The sequence below is a fragment of the Temnothorax curvispinosus genome, unplaced genomic scaffold (assembly GCF_003070985.1).
Source record: "Temnothorax curvispinosus isolate PA1 unplaced genomic scaffold, ASM307098v1 QBEX01004246.1, whole genome shotgun sequence".
NCBI classification, from domain to species: domain Eukaryota; kingdom Metazoa; phylum Arthropoda; class Insecta; order Hymenoptera; family Formicidae; genus Temnothorax; species Temnothorax curvispinosus.
The window spans coordinates 41,516-57,687 of NW_020214026.1; the positions used below are offsets into that span (position 1 = coordinate 41,516).

The 16,172-nt window shown below is 36.1% G+C and overlaps 2 protein-coding genes across 3 annotated transcripts; one reads left to right on the forward strand and one right to left on the reverse strand.

The window, feature by feature from the left end:
- Positions 1-512: 512 nt before the first annotated feature.
- LOC112453344 lies at positions 513-11,083 on the reverse strand. The gene is made up of 2 exons (XM_025014059.1): positions 10,754-11,083; positions 513-1,590 (listed from the first exon to the last, which is right to left on the reverse strand). Exons 1-2 carry the CDS (start codon positions 10,806-10,808, stop codon positions 1,259-1,261), a joined length of 387 nt encoding a protein of 128 aa, XP_024869827.1. The 5' UTR covers positions 10,809-11,083; the 3' UTR covers positions 513-1,258.
- LOC112453343 (phosphorylase b kinase gamma catalytic chain, skeletal muscle/heart isoform) lies at positions 11,084-15,292 on the forward strand. Of its 2 annotated transcripts, XM_025014057.1 has the most exons (9): positions 11,084-11,175; positions 11,444-11,613; positions 11,741-12,025; positions 12,093-12,183; positions 12,395-12,531; positions 12,661-12,758; positions 13,291-13,374; positions 13,951-14,109; positions 14,366-15,292. In XM_025014057.1, the coding sequence occupies exons 1-9, from the start codon at positions 11,084-11,086 to the stop codon at positions 14,498-14,500; spliced, it is 1,251 nt and encodes a 416-aa protein (XP_024869825.1). In that variant the 3' UTR covers positions 14,501-15,292. The 2 variants fall into 2 exon arrangements, with proteins under 2 accessions (XP_024869825.1, XP_024869826.1); XM_025014058.1 differs by lacking the exon at positions 13,291-13,374.
- Positions 15,293-16,172: the final 880 nt, after the last annotated feature.

The following is a 16,172-nucleotide window of genomic DNA, read 5'->3' on the forward strand; positions in this document are numbered from 1 at the left end:
GCGAGAAAGAATCGTAGGATCGCAAGAAAATTAAAGTATATTCTTTTAAAAGGTACTGTCTTAAATACCATTTATCGAAAGTGACTGTAAAAATTATATCCCATTTAGATTATTACTTGCCTTGAACGTTCTTGTAAATCTGAAGTAATTTAATCTTGACACGTGAATTTTTTTCAAAGAGAAATAAACTTCTGGGAATATAGCGTCTCTAAAAATATACCCTTTTCGTGCTATCTTCGCTTATAAAATCAATAAACCCAACGTGCCGCGATATGCGGTATCTCGATATACTTTGATAGCAAACGTAAATTTTTACTCGGCATAGAATTGGTCAGTTGCACGGCACTATTACGTGTATCTCGGATTCGATTGACGGAAGATAAATTACAAATTCGGTAATAATTAAGCATTGGATGATAAGTTATTTAATAAGTCATATATCGAGCACTCTCACCTGAATTCTGCCGCCATGTATCGGTATTCCGAGACTCTTCGTGTTGTGCGACATCGTTGAGTTCGGCGTGCTCCGGTCGCTCTGGTCTCAGAAGACTGTCTACTGTCTAGCTCCGAGTATGCAACAGACACGTATATAAATATGCGTGTTTAGCTGTATATATTTATGTGTATACGATTCCTTCTGCTCCTCTCTTTCTCTGTCTCTCTCTCTCTCTGTCTCTCCCTCTCCGTGCGGCGTCCGAAACGGCGCGGCGCGGCGTCGAGATGAAGAAACGTGGATCCGCTCCGAAATTCGAGCCCGCTAGCAATGGGGGAAGTCGGTGTATTCCCGCGTGTGAGTACGCACGCACGTGTACGTGAATTCAGACGATTGGATGAGGAGGGAAATTTGTGTCGCGTCGCGTGCGCTTATCTGTATATCGCGGTGCGTCTGGCCTCGTGGGTGCACGATATAATGGCAAGGGCTCGGCTTCTCGGACGAGCGCGGATGTCGCACTGATCTTTCGTCCCTCTTTTCACGTCAGCTTCCCTCCGGTGGGTGCCGCGATTCGCGAGATCGCGATCGGTATACGTTGCGTGTGGAAGTCGCCCCGCGGTGGGAGCAACGGTTAACGGGAGGGTGGGAGCAGTTGGTTCGCGAATACGGAGGAGAGAGGGAGGAATACGGAGGAATCGGCGAGGTAATGTCGGAGGGGCGTCTAGAAGAGCCCAAATCTCTGGAAAGAAACACGCGATCTCACCCCTTTCTCTATCGAGCAGCGAGGGTGCCGAGTAATATCGATCGAGACTGCTCGAGGAAGAATTAGTAATTTACGATTTCGAATGCTCGAGTAGGATCCCGAAGTATGTAAGCCGCGTTTCGTCCGGCGGATCGCGTGCGGTTCGGCGAACAGACTCGCACAAGAATGAACGGTGGACGGTGCGCGATACGGAAAGCCGCCTCGCAGTTTCTCCGGGTCTCCCACTCCTTCGAACGGCATACCCTCTTCGTCCCTTTCGATGCGGTTTGCCCCACCCTAAGACGAGGACGCTTATAGCAAACCTCTTCGTCCGACGTCCGACTAGACTCGCTCCAAGGCTCCCCTCCTCGCGAAGACGTTCCGTCAAACTCCATCGCACCCCTTCGTAATTGGTCTTCAACAACATCTTGTTATTCTATATCGTATTTTTCTATATCGCATTCAAGATTGTCAGCTTCGTCATATTTATCATGTTATTTTTTTAGACAATATTACTCAATCTACTATCTTTTTAGATAATTCGAGCCAATATATATATATAAAGAAAAAAATATATAGGCATTTTCACGTCAATCGGACGAAATATGATCTCATATTTTTTAAATTGATCGACACTTTTTTCACATGACATAATTATTAATTAACATTATACAAATCACATTTTTGTCATGAACATTACGATTTAAAAATTGCGCAGTATTTCCGGTAAAGTAAATCGTTACTGCAAAACTTGACTGTTAATTTTTCCCCCCGTTCCGAAGGGCTGGAATTTTCCGTAACGAATGTTATGTTCTGATCTTTTTTATCGGAAAATTTCCATTCTCTTTCTCTCCCTCTCTCTCTCAGACTTTCGGCGCTCCATATGGTAAGTCTCTCGGTCTTTAAGTTTGTAAGTGATCTTAGTTATTTGTAAGATTGTGTTTGTTTCAGAATACTTTTGCTCCGTATATTATATACTTATATTGCTAAAATTGTAATTTTGTTGACCTCTATACAAAAAATGAAAAGATAAAATGGCATGACAGACGTCTTGTAAATCATTACAATTTTGCTCAATTCCATACAGAAGATGAAAAGGTAAAATAGCGTGACAAACGTGTTACTTGATTTACAATTACGTGTTTCATGTAAATCAACTAATACGTCACGCTATTTTACTTTTCCATCTTTTGTTTAATTTTATAAAATAAAAGAATACGTGTATTTTCGGACTAAAATGGAGAAATAGCATTATTTAAAAAAGTTTTTAAAGTATACTTTTTGGTAAAGAAAATAATTAATAGTTTTTAATTATGCTTATAACAATTGGAATTTGCAGTTTCTTGTAACTTAAACTATTTTTATAAAAAATATTGTCTCCTTAGCTTTTTAAAATACATTTTTTAAGATCTCTACGACAAATATAACCGGAGATAATAATTTTTAAAGTTAACGATTTCTTCATATTTCACGAAAATTGGATTGCTTTTAACTTCTGCGAAAAGATATATTTTTTGAACAAAAAAATGTGTATCTCCTTATTTTATGCATATTTCACGTAAAAAAAAGTTTTGATTGATTTAAAAAAATGCGAGGTCATTTTTTGTCCGATTTGACGTGGAATTGCCCACATACAAGTTATTTACATATGAATAAGATACAAATAAAATAGGAGTAATAATCAACAAAAATGGAAACTTATTTGGTAATTGAAATTATACATTAATATAATTATACACAGCGTTAATATTCTCGACCGCTTGTTTGAAGTTGCGTTTCCTTAAAATTAAAAAGTGACGCACGCGTTTTTGTGGATCTATAATGATGCAGTAAAAAAAAAACGAAAACTCAAGCAATTTACATAGTGGTAACCCGATATTACGTTTATGATTTCGCTATCTAATATCGCAGGTAACGCGAAACTCGCTTGTCGGCGCCTCGCGTAATTCTGCGTCGTATTAAAGTCGTTGCGCTTAAATTATAATAAATTTGAAGCATATTTGAAGCGTATTTTTTGTGTGTTACATATCGAAATAAATTAGCCTTTTCGTACGTTAATCATTTAACAGATCGATAAAATATGAATTAAGGATTTCTTTCTTTATCCCTTATTAATGAGCGTATAGTTCATTATCACGTCTATGTATATATGTGTTTTCTACATCGCAAAATGTACTTTGATGACAGTTTATTAAAGTTTCTACGACTATTAATCTATGAACCCCGGGAACAGAATCCTCAATACATTTCATAGGTCCATTTTGTCGGATGCAAGAGAAACTAATTTTTTTTATGTGTGAGAAATAGTTCATATAACTTCTTGTTTCAATGTTATAAATTGTATGTTTAATATAAATGCAATGAGGGTTCAATAGGCTTAACTAATTGTAAGACGAAAATTTTTTAAATATCGCGAACATCGCGATATTTAAATGATATCCCTATGATGATACTACAATTCTCTGTACTTATCGGTTTGAGACAAGAATAATATACTGTAATTTAATTTGATGCATCTCTTAGCAACTTATTAAATTTTGTTTATTTGGTTGCAAATTATATTCTACATGATCCCCTCCTTAATAATTTGCGCCAACGTATTTGCGTCAGTATTGAACAATATTTTATTCTCAACTTCCCTTTCCACCACAGAATTATATGTAATAAAATGTAATAAAATCCTATCAGGGATTACAAATCGTTTAAAGTGTTCGGTTAAGCAAGTGAAGAGGCAAAAAGTTTCCGATCGATAAAAATCGACTTCTCAATAAATTCGAGCTGAAATAACACACGATCGGCTACTCCTATCGATCGGTTCGCGTTTAGCATTGCAATTGTGATGAGTATCAAATAATTTTTCAATAGTAATGTGCGTGTGTGACTATATATATTAAATGTATAAGAAGCATCGTACAATACAATATGACTACGTTGAAAGTTTTTGCTGACACTTCACTTCATAAAGTGGTAATTTTTCAGAATAGAATAATTTCAGTCATTTCTTAAATACTTCGACTAAAACATTATTGATGACATTGCAAAATATACTATAGTTATTAAATATGTTATACACGTGGTTTCAAAGTTACTCTATAATTGTCAGCAGGAAGCAACAGATAGTTTTTCCTTTGACGGAAAACCAATCACAGGCATGTAATTTGAGAACGGTCGTGTCTGGAGATTATTGTGCCTAACGCTATTATGTTTTCTCTGACGTCATTACTGGAGCGCGAAAGTTCGAGAAGTTTCATGATGAACTTATGCGGGTGGTCTTGTGCGGGTGGTTCGATAATGACACGCTATCATTTTCTTCACAATAGCGATAATAAAAACAAAAGCAAGATCTTGTTTGGTGTAACGATGATATACAAGTAAAACAATTGTAATACGAGATATCTCGACGCATCTCAATATCATCTCATTTAATACCAGTAAGCAAAATGTTGACGATACGTTAGCTTGTTCGTCAGCAAAATGTTGCGGTAGACTGACATCGTTTGTGTTTGCATTTAAGCTCGTGTTCTGCCAGAAGATAGCTAACAAAGACCAAGCAGAATTTGTTATTCCGTAACCGTTTAGACCATATTCTGTTAATTTACAAGAAACAATCTTTTTTTTAAATTTACATTTTGATCATTTTCAAGTGCGCCTCTCTCCTTAAGCCGGTTCTACATACGATTCTACAAACAAGCATTCGAAATAAGGATGTTTCTTTCAGATTGAGAAATGTGTATGGGAAACTAACAATGAATAAAGGTACATCCGTTATACAGGTATTCTCCGTTCAAGCAAAACGATTGGCATCTTCGGGACAAAGATAGGATGGTTATTTGTCTGATCTTCCGCGCTTGGACCGATAGAACGACGTTAGAAGGGCTGTTATAGAAATGCGAATAGAATAGAATTGGATTTCTATCGCGAGACTTCCCGAACTATTCAACTCTACTAAACTGCTCGATGGATCCGGACTATTCAACTACCAAACTATTCGAAAGACTTCATACGCCGACATCGATACACGTTCTACGCGTTGCTTTCGCTAAAGCTCAACGTCATAAATCATAGTTCTTGCCAATACGTGCTCGTTATATATGGTAACAAATGTCGCAGAACTATTCATAAATCATGTGCGCCAATGCGGTGCGATAATATTGGCAAATGTTCTCGGTCTTCCACCTTTTCCTCAATCGTGCCAAGTACAACGCATACCTAACGCTCGTGCTCAACGTTATGCGTTGCCATATGTGCATTTACCTTGAAAACGTCAGAATATACGACATATATCTACCAATGAATGTAACCTTGCTCCGATATCCTTTCCTTATGATCAAACCTTGGAAGAATATTACAAGAGCCGCTTTGCGAACATTAATTTAGAAAGCGCAAGTGTATTAATTCCCATTTACATTTCGCTTTTACTCTCTGAGTAAATTAAAATGTTACCTGTCTGTAGTTTGTATGGCATTGCAATTTATTCTAAGAAGTATTTGTTAATTTTTACAGGCTGGATATAATGAATCTTTTGTTTGAATTCATTTCAAGTTGTTATTGAGTACATGTCGGAATTTACATTATCAATTAATTTTGTTATCGGCAAATTAGTTTATCATTCATTCTAAGTCTATATTTTGAAAAGAGAAGAAAATAATATCTGTCTAAATTAGAAAAATATATCGAGATATGACTAGAAAATATGACTAGAAATGAAATCATTTCGAGAGGTAGCGTAATTTCATTTTATTCAACTCTATTTCACAGAAATACAAAGGTCACGTCTCCTTTTCTTTTTCGAATCATATATTTAGCGGAACTTAGTGCGCTTATTCAAAAGCCGCGCTTACGTTAAACGTAATACAAATGTACTTTGCAGTAAGATCTGGTATCATCCGACTGTATCAGATCCATGTACATATTTGCACGGAAGATTTGTGATCATCATAATGATTTGTATTGTCGCATCCGTGGCTAAACTTAGCGAGAGAGAGAAAAAAAGGTCATGTGTGTGTTATCGAATACCGTGGTTTTCTTTTTAATAACAACTGATTACGTTGTCGCTACTAATGCTCAGGTATATGCACACGCAGGTGTATAAGTATAAACGTATTCGACGAGACACATCTAATCCGAACAGCGAACAGCAAGGTCCTTAAGTCCTCTTATACCGAGAAAAGATCAGACTCCGCGGGAGCCCTCTCAACTCAGGGGTACAATCCGCATCAAAAATATCCCAACGTTCTATAGTGTCGTTGGAATATTGTCGATCTCCTAGATTTCGAGGGACATTTGTGCAGCATGGTTTGCACTTGTGCATTAGAATACTCGATCATTGTGCCACATTCTACTCAATTTCCGCAGTCAAACTGTCGTCTCATTCTGCTAAACGTATTCTGTTATATTTCGGCTGGTATTCTGCCGATAAAATTTGTAGGCATTTTACAAAAATCTGTTTCGCGGCAGATACAACTACCTAGATATAGATGATGCAGTCAACATCGATAGCTGTATACAAGATTATGAGGTGAGTCAAATTCGATATATATACTTATAGATATGCGAATCAAATCCAATAATCAAGTTTCATTTTCTAAAATTTATACTAATATTTATAAGAAATAATACTGTTGTTCAAATATACCCAGTACATTTAACAAATTCTGCGGTATTACGTTACGTCCCGATTACAACCCACTAACTTCGGCTAAAGGGAGAACATTACAACGCTATTTCAATCTCGAGTTTCTTCGTCCTTTTTAGCTCTTATTCGTACGGTACGTCGAATGTATTGAACAGAATGAAAGACGCATAAATATGTTTATTCCTGTCGAAGCTTGTTCGCGGTCGTAACAATAGACGCGTGTGCTCATGTTAACTATTATAGTCTGTAACCTGAATCTCACATATGTTCGGTGTAAAATATGTTGTGTAAAAAAACATGGTGGAAGAAAAAAAGAATGACATTGTGGAAAACGCACATGGGACGAGAAAAACGGACCATCCACAAAAAGAAAAAAACAAAGATGAAAAAGTAACGACCAGAGGAACATATTTCTTATATTTAAATTCCTACAGATTTTTCTGTGGACACCTACAACATTATCTCAATCAGATCACAATCACAAATAAATGAAAAAATAAAATATTGTTTTCAGAAAAATTTTATCAAATTTAATTTTCAGAATGGAAAGCGTGACATCCACTCGTACGTCCGCTCGAAAAATTTCGACAAAAATTTTTTTGTACACGCAGTGTAACATTTATTCTAGTATTTGGTTTTACATTACCGCCGATAAGGAATCATCGTATACTGCGGTGACGCGCGGCGGAAAGCGGCAAGATTAGCGACGGCGCTATTGGATCTGGAGAGCAAGAATGTAAAATGAGCCTTATCTTGCCCTCCCGTATAGAGATCCAGTTGGTACATAAGGTAAAGTAAGTAAGCTGAGCAGGGTCGATGTGTCGTTGTAACTTTCCATCATCGTAAACTAGTGGCCGACTCCGCGTCCTTTAACTTCTCTCGCAATATTCGCAAAGTCGGTTCGTTGCCTCCGTTCCTCCTACTCTCTTGCACGCTTCGCTAATAACGCACATTCATGTTCGCATACACACGTCGTAATATGTAACATTTAATAACGTAGCGAACTGCCTCGACGCAGTTTCGAACGATTGCGGCAGATTGAATGTCGCCCGCGTGACGAAGAGGAAGGACGTTTCTGCCGTCGCATTATGAAATGATAATTCTTACGAGCGACCTGGTACTCGGTCATGAGAAGATAAGACGCATTCTTTGTACAATTACTTCACCGTCGACAAGACCGTTTTTACCGCAATAAATTATCTAAATGTTTCACAAAAGTTTGTAAAACACGTTGTGTTAAAACTTTTCTTTTCGGTCGCTAAGGACCGCGCCTTCGATCAAACTCCGATTAACTCGCTCGGCGATTAACTTACTAAGCAAAATATCTGTATTGTCTTGTTACTATTGGATAAAATAGTTAATTGTTTGCCGTCTAATACATGGAAAAGAAGATCTTAATTTAGGGACGACGAATGATACAGTCGAAAGTTTTGTTTTAAGCAATTCAACCAATGAAAGACTACTGTAAGAAGTTGTCGCAGATAGACGAGGTGCTCATTTGCAGGATTATTTGTAAAACATATTATAAATAGATGGCAATATTGAAAGATTATTCCTGTGTCTCTTTTATTATTTTAGACTTTGTTTTCTTTGTAAAATTGAAAAAATTATCAGCCTTGACTGCCAGATTATGTATAAGTGTCGGTTCAGTCGGTTGATAGGAGATAGATAAATGCCAGGCGTGCTAGCACTTCACAGATTTTGCGGTCACGTGCGAAAATTGCCGCGTCATTCAATTATCATAAACTGCTTGCGTAATAAAGAGAATTGCAGTCGCTATACAGCATGAAATATTTATGCTAGTCATTTTACCGTATTCTTTGAATTTTTTCCTTGTAATTTTTTAATATCCTTCCGTTTGCTAATGTTCTCTCGTTTTTTTTTTAATGCAGGTGTCTTCCTCAATTCTTTTATAAATAATATATGTCGGAAAACATGTAAGTGCATCTATTTAAACTCCACTACCCAGATATAACGGTATTAAATGATTTCAAACGTGCGTGCACTATCGAAAAAACTATCATCAGTATGTAATGCATACATTTTATTTTAATGCAAAATCAATTTGATTTAATGCTTATTCATATGTATAGATTATTTTTGTTGTTCATGCAGGCTGCGTTCTGATATTCCCTGCCAGTGTATAGCCAAACGCAGCCGCAGTATGCATTTACTAATTTCACTTCGATGCAAATTGACTTTTTTTAGGCGCAAAAAGATCTGCAGGGTTTCTAGATCACGATTTCCAAATTTCGAATTAAGGAGAGTAGATAACTATAAAATACAGCAATAAAGCTATGTATTATTTAGACTTAGAGTTATTTTTTTATAACTACTGATACATTTTTGCCAAATTTATATTATTTATTTTATTAATTTAATAAAATTATACATTATTACATGCATGCAACGAAACGATTCGTTCCTTTCTTAAACCTTTTCACATAAATTCCGGGGCTTCTCCCCCCCCCCCTCTGCTATTTCAAGCGGCCGCGCCAGGATTAATGTCACGTGGCACTTGTAGTCTGTTCGCATTCGTCTGGTTTTTAGATGCCGCGCGCGACTACGAAACCGTCTCTTCTACCGAGCTACCTACGGCGCGGCGGCGACCGACTGTGTTTCCAATGGAAATTTCCATTGGAAGTTGGCATGCCGCGCACACGGCGCGACCGTACAGTCAACCATAAAAGTGGATGCTTTCCCCATTGCCTCGTCTATTTAAAACGGCTGTCACGGCGCTTTCTCTATTGAGTCCACGACAAAGTTACGTCCATGCCAAAAATTCGCGGACATGCTTCTATTATCGTTATTCTTTTTTTCATGTATTGTTTTTTCAGCTATAAATTAACTTATACTGTTACCATCTTATGGATAATGGAAACATCTATGATTAACCACCTTGTAAAGCATAAAACTTTGTATGAAAAAAAGTTTTAATGCGCTATATAAAAATTTCCAAGGACTCTTTTTTTTCTCTTTTACGATATTAGTAATGTTTTCCGGGCGTGGTTTGCAATTATCATAGTCTTACTTTGACGAATAATCTTAAAACGATGAACTATGTCAGATTATAATTATGTATACATGTGTCAAATTGCATATTGCAATTACGCAATAGAATTTTATTAAATTTGCTTAATAATTGAAGTGTTTCGTCATGGCATTGCTGTAAGTTGCGTCAAGTGATATGCTTTCCTAATTTACCGGAATATTTGCGAATAATGAATGAACCAGAGCTATCGGCCGGTTATATCGGTTTTCATGCAGACTCGAATACTGTGTGTGTGTTGTGTGTACATGTATAATTGCATATCACTGATGATATCACATCGCTATTTATAAACAAAAAAATAGTATCATTAATTGATCAAATAATTCAATTTGATAAATAATACGTACGTTTTTAAAGAGACGTATCGCTCTCATTTTTATTCTTGCCCCGAGAATCGATAGCGGTCTATTTTTGCGAAAAAGTGTCTCATTATATATTTCCCGATATTTTTAGTAAATATACGTTTTACCGATGAATGATTAATTGATTACATACTTTTTATCACGAAGTGCTAGATAATGAGAGTAAATCTAGATGACAGCACCAGTAATATTCCTTCTGCGATTTCTGAATTAGGATGCGATGGTAAATGTCTTGCATTAGAGAGAAATAATGTATAGCAGTATAAAAATTGAGAGTAAACTCAGTGAACTTTCTTTTTAAGAGCAAAGAAGATGTTTTCTTTTTTCCTTCTTTCCACAAACTTTTTATGACGGTTCGGCTTCACTTCTATCTCTTAATCATATATCATATAGATGCGCGTAAAATATGTTTGGATAATTTCCTTCATACATATTGTTATATGCAGCTACTCAAATTTGTTGGACTGGCCTCAACTAAATAAATCGATGTACGGTCAAAGTAATTTCATGCGAAGCAGCCTTTACTTACAGCGTGCCAGTTTAGGCTGTTTATAGCCGTGTGACGATATGACGAATTCTCTCATTGTCAGTGGAGTAGTAGTACGCAAACGTGACAGTGCCTTCGGCGCCGTCGCGTGACAGGAATTTCACTGGTACTCAGCTGGTAGCCAGGTAGCTGGTACTGCTGGTAGTATGTTCCGAAGCTCGGACGCCTCGGACTGGGTCGAGTTTCTCTAGGAAGTGCGTGGTGCTCGACGAGCGCACCGCGTCGAGGATCGAGGCTCCCCGTCCCGCGAGGAAGCGGCGGCGCGTCTCTTATGAGCGACGTAGCGATCTGCACGCGAACGCGACGCGAATCATGGCGAAGGATGAAGGGGACGACGTGCTGCCGGACAAAGACGCGGCGAAGGGATTTTACGCCAAGTACGAGCCTAAGGAGATCCTGGGAAGGTGCGTTTCATCTCGGATAATACGTTTCCTAATATCAATTGTTGACTCGCCCCCCGCCGCCCGTATCTCTAACGAACGCCACTCTCTCTCTCCCGTTCGTATTTTATGCATTTTCGCGTGGCACCAGCGATCGCAGTAAATACGACGGATCGAGTTGACGATGACATTATATAATTAAAACAGATCTCGATCGAGTTTTCGCCCGGATCGCGAATATCGGCGTTATTTCCGTGGATTGGGATTAATTCTCGTGAACCGTGCATTTCAGGGGAATATCGTCCACTGTGAGACGGTGCATAGAGAAAGAGACGGGAATAGAGTACGCGGCTAAAATAATAGACATCAGCAATGAGACTCACGAAGATGGACATACCATGAAGGCTGCTACGCTGCAGGAAGTACAGATACTTCGCAGAGTAGCTGGACACTCATACATCAGTAAGCTTCCTCTATTCTACTCCTCGTCGGGGACAGAGATGGCGAAAGTCACCAGAACTCGCCAACTTATTTTAAAACAAATGCACCTATATAGGACAATCAGAGTTATTTCTTTTTTTTTTTCCAGTTGAATTGCACGATGTTTTTGAATCTAGTACATTTATATTCTTAATTTTCGAATTGTGCAAGAACGGAGAGTTGTTCGATTATCTCACGTCGGTTGTAACGCTCTCTGAAAAGAAGACGCGTTATATTATGAGACAAGTGTTTGAAGGAGTTCAGCATATACACAATCAGGGGATAGTACACAGGGATCTGAAACCTGAGAATATATTACTTGACGACAACTTGAATGTGAAGATAACAGACTTTGGATTCGCCAGAGTATTGAAGCCTGGAGAAAAATTAGAAGGTTTGTGTCAATTTTTCTTTTATATGTATTCCAAGTCTAGAAAATTATATCTTTACGTATTTTACAGATCTTTGTGGTACGCCTGGCTATCTAGCACCAGAAGTATTAAAGTGCAATATGTTTGACAATTCAGAGGGTTATGGATTTGAAGTTGACATGTAAGATTTTGTTAAAAAAAGTACATGCACATACACGATAAAAGTACATACACGATACACAGTGGTTGTATGTGAACATCATGAACATGTACATGATTTTATAGATATAATGGCACGCGTGCGTATACAAATGCACGAATAAATTTTTAAATGTAGCGTTCGGCAGAGTACAATTCTATTATATTTTCCATTTTTGTTTATGATGTAACAGATGGGCTTGTGGCGTGATTATGTTTACGCTGTTAGTTGGCTGCCCTCCATTTTGGCATCGGAAGCAGATGGTTATGTTGAGAAACATAATGGAGGGAAACTATTCATTCACCTCTCCGGAATGGGCTGACATAACAGGTAAAAATTACATTTCAAGAAAATGATAAATTTCTAGAAAATAAAATATCAATATACGGCGCACACGCAAACACAAAATTACGTGTACATATAATATTCTATATATAACATTCAATATATATGTTTTAGAGGCTCCAAAAGATTTAATAAGGAAGTTACTAGTTGTTGACCCCAAGAGAAGAATTTCTATAAAGGATGCACTGGAACATTCGTTCTTTCACACTGTTGTAAGTACTTGGTACTAATTGTAAATATATCATAGAAAATGCCATTTACTTATATTCTATTTAAAATGAAAAAAATATATAAGGCCTTTTTTAACTAATATATACATATTTTATAATATACATATTGCACACTATATTCCACTGCAAAATTACAATATCTTATCATTAATTTGTTTTGCTTTTATTTGTTTCCACTCACTATTCCCATTTCAAAAAAAAAAATACACCCATCTAAATATAGGGTATCCCAGGAGGAACATTTTTTCCTGGGACATTCTGTACATTATAAGTATCTTTATATTTAAGAATTATAACACGCACAGCAGAAAGCAAAGAAAGTGCACATATAAAATATTGGGTTTATGTGGAACAGGTACTACTTGCAATATAAAATTATTATTTTTTGTGTATTTAGTTATTTATTGTTTTTTATTATTTTCATTTTTTATTAATAAGATATCTCGAAATAGATAAACGTGTCGTTTAATAGATTTATAATAGAATTATAAAGTATAAGTTATTGACCTTACAGCTGTGGGATCAAGACATCGCTCCTCTAAAACGTTCTCTGTCGTCTAACTCGCGACGTCTGAGTAGGATATCTCAATTAGCTTTGGTAATTAGTTTACTTTTCTTTTTATTTTGTCCAATTTTATTTTATAGTAATGAGTATTATCAACGTAAAACTTACTGTTTATTATCAGCATTTTTATGTAACAATTAACATTTATTTTGTTTTAATTAGTCAGTAGTCATCGATTATATTAAAATCATAAATAATATTGGAAACAATGTTTGAAAATTATTTGAGAATGGCAAACTAAACTACTTATATATCTAATTAACTGACCTTGTGCGTGTGCTTGTATTCACATATATGCACATATAATTATTTGAATCTATCGCATTCTCATGCAAGAATTTACTAATAACATTAAGAACCTGTATTATAGATATAGAGTATATGTATATGTTCATTGATATACTAACACTTTTTCTATAGCGTTGAACGTTGTATTCAACTACATCGTATTATAACAAAAAAACGTTATCTTTCATTATATTTAGCAAATAATAATGATAATATTCCTTTTAGACGTGTATATAATATAAATGTTAATTTAAAATTTGTCGCTTTTCACTGAATAGCTGGGGCATTTTTATCGTTATATACTTTTTATTCGTTGCACAGGAGTTGAAGGCTAAATCGTTCAATGCGAGGAAGAGATTCCAGTTGGCAATTATTTGTGTGAGAGCTGTTATTCGTATTAAACGGCTTCATATCACGCCTGAGCCGCTTTCGACACAAGTCGCTTGTACCGATCCATACAGAATAAAAATTCTGCGAAAAGTAAGTTGTTCTACATGATAGAAAGCTCGTTCGTATTATAGCAAATTAATTAAGTGCGCGCAACGCGCATAATGATTTTAATGAATAATGATTGTAAGGAAAAATATTGATAGATTTTTGTGGTTGAGTTTTACGATACTCCATATATAGGTTCAAAGCCTTCCAATATTAATCTAAGATTGAACGAGTACAATTTAAAAAAAAATCGAGCATGAATAATGTGATTGACAAGAATATTCTTGATATTTATTTTCAGGTAATTGACGGCTGCGCGTTTCGTGTCTACGGTCATTGGGTGAAGAAAGGAGAGGGTCAGAATCGTGCGGCACTTTTTGAAAATACTCCAAAAACAGAATTGAAGCACCTATACGTTAGTAATTTAAGTAGATAACTATTACTTTGTTAAACTGCTTTAGTTAAATTAACCAGTACGGGAATCTCGCGATGGTCCTAATGAAATATGATGAAGTATCAGACAGATATATGATTATATGATTATAAAATAGTCGAAACTCTGAAATTTTTTCTGAGATTGAAATATAACGGATAAATAGTACTCGGACTGATCAGATTTTTACTAAAATTTATATCTATATATGGTTGTCTGCGGTGCTTTGGTTTTAATAAAAATAATTGGTATGTTGAAATTAGAATTTACCGAAAAATTTTGTATAAAATATTTAAACTTTAAGGCTCCTGCCTACTTGCCGCTTCTATCCTTGTTCGATGATGTCAGAAACGGCGAATAGGCAGAAGTCTTAAAATAGAGAATGCACAACATTTTCTGATAATATTTTTAAACATATAAGTTTTACAATATAACAATACGTTGTTACTGCCACATATGACATTGTGGTGGGGAGATGATTTTATTAGAAATTATTTAAATCCTTGGTCTCTATTCAAAGAAAAACATTTAATTATAAAAAAAAGATGTATTTCTATACAATAGCTATAATAGTTATAATAAATAGCTATAATACTTTGTGACATACTTATTACATAATATAGAACGTATATGTAAAGTTAACACGTTTTATTTTTGCAGAATCTAAAAATATTCCAGGTTAGCGCTATATATAAAGATGTTTTCAGAGATCCATTTATAGATTAATTAGAGGAGATAATACTTCATGTAAAATCTAGTCACAATTTTTTGTACAAATAAACTTGTCTTAAAGCACATGTTGTATTGATATATTTCTGTAAGCAATCAGTATGCAAGAGTCAAACAAAATTTATTGGTAAAGTAGACAGTTGTGTCCATATAATCTCGGGTTAACTTTTTATCTTTTTCCAATTGTTAGAAACTAGAACTAGAAACGAATGAAAAATTAGTTAAACCGAGATTAAAATAAATTTGCATTGGTAGAAATAGACATTATAAGATATATAGACATTATATTTAATATAATATGAGCATTTAATCTCATACATGAAACAATAAATTTAAATTAGTTTTATCTTCAAGTTTGTTTTAGGAGAATTTATTTCAAGCGTAATTGTTATCGTGCGTCATCATTTCTGTCAGTTCTGTCACTTCTGTCATTTATATCTCTTATTCGATTGCAAAGTCTATTCTTCGTATAATAGCTACACAATGTCACATCTTTTATGCATTTAAAATGAAATAGGTATATAATTAGACATGAGAGAAAAAAAGAAGTGATGAAAAGTACCTATTTATTAGGAGTTCGGGCACAAACAACAAATTAATTTCATCTATATCTTTCTTCGTTTGTGGTTCCTCGGGTGATTTGTCAATAATTTCCAAATTGAATAAGGTAGGTCATCAATTAATAAACGTCTGGTCGCAAAAAAATCGAGAAAAAAGATTCACGCGATAATGTCCGAGCACGTTTCTAGCGGCCGTAGCTACGGTCACCTCGCTGACCTCGCAGTGTCGCTGCAGAGTGCAGCCTCTCGCAACTCGCAACCTCGTGCCTCGTGGGCGCATGATGCGCGCGCGCGCGCGCACTGGCGAAAGTAAACAATAGAGCGTAGCGCGGCGTGGTGTTGGCGCGGCGTGGCGCGGCGCGGTCGCGGTGGACAGACGGACTACG

What these genes read in the sequence shown, in the direction of transcription:
- LOC112453344 (XM_025014059.1), bottom strand. Translation starts at nt 10,808, where the DNA reads ATGAGAGAATTCGTCATATCGTCACACGGCTATAAACAGCCTAAACTG. An exon ending in ACAGCCTAAACTGGCACGCT is followed by an intron (nt 1,591 to 10,753) that starts GTAAGTAAAGGC and finishes ATGTTGTTGAAG; the next exon opens with ACCAATTACGAAGGGGTGCG.
- LOC112453343 (XM_025014057.1), top strand. Translation starts at nt 11,084, where the DNA reads ATGGCGAAGGATGAAGGGGACGACGTGCTGCCGGACAAAGACGCGGCG. An exon ending in CCTAAGGAGATCCTGGGAAG is followed by an intron (nt 11,176 to 11,443) that starts GTGCGTTTCATC and finishes CGTGCATTTCAG; the next exon opens with GGGAATATCGTCCACTGTGA. An exon ending in GGATATCTCAATTAGCTTTG is followed by an intron (nt 13,375 to 13,950) that starts GTAATTAGTTTA and finishes TTCGTTGCACAG; the next exon opens with GAGTTGAAGGCTAAATCGTT.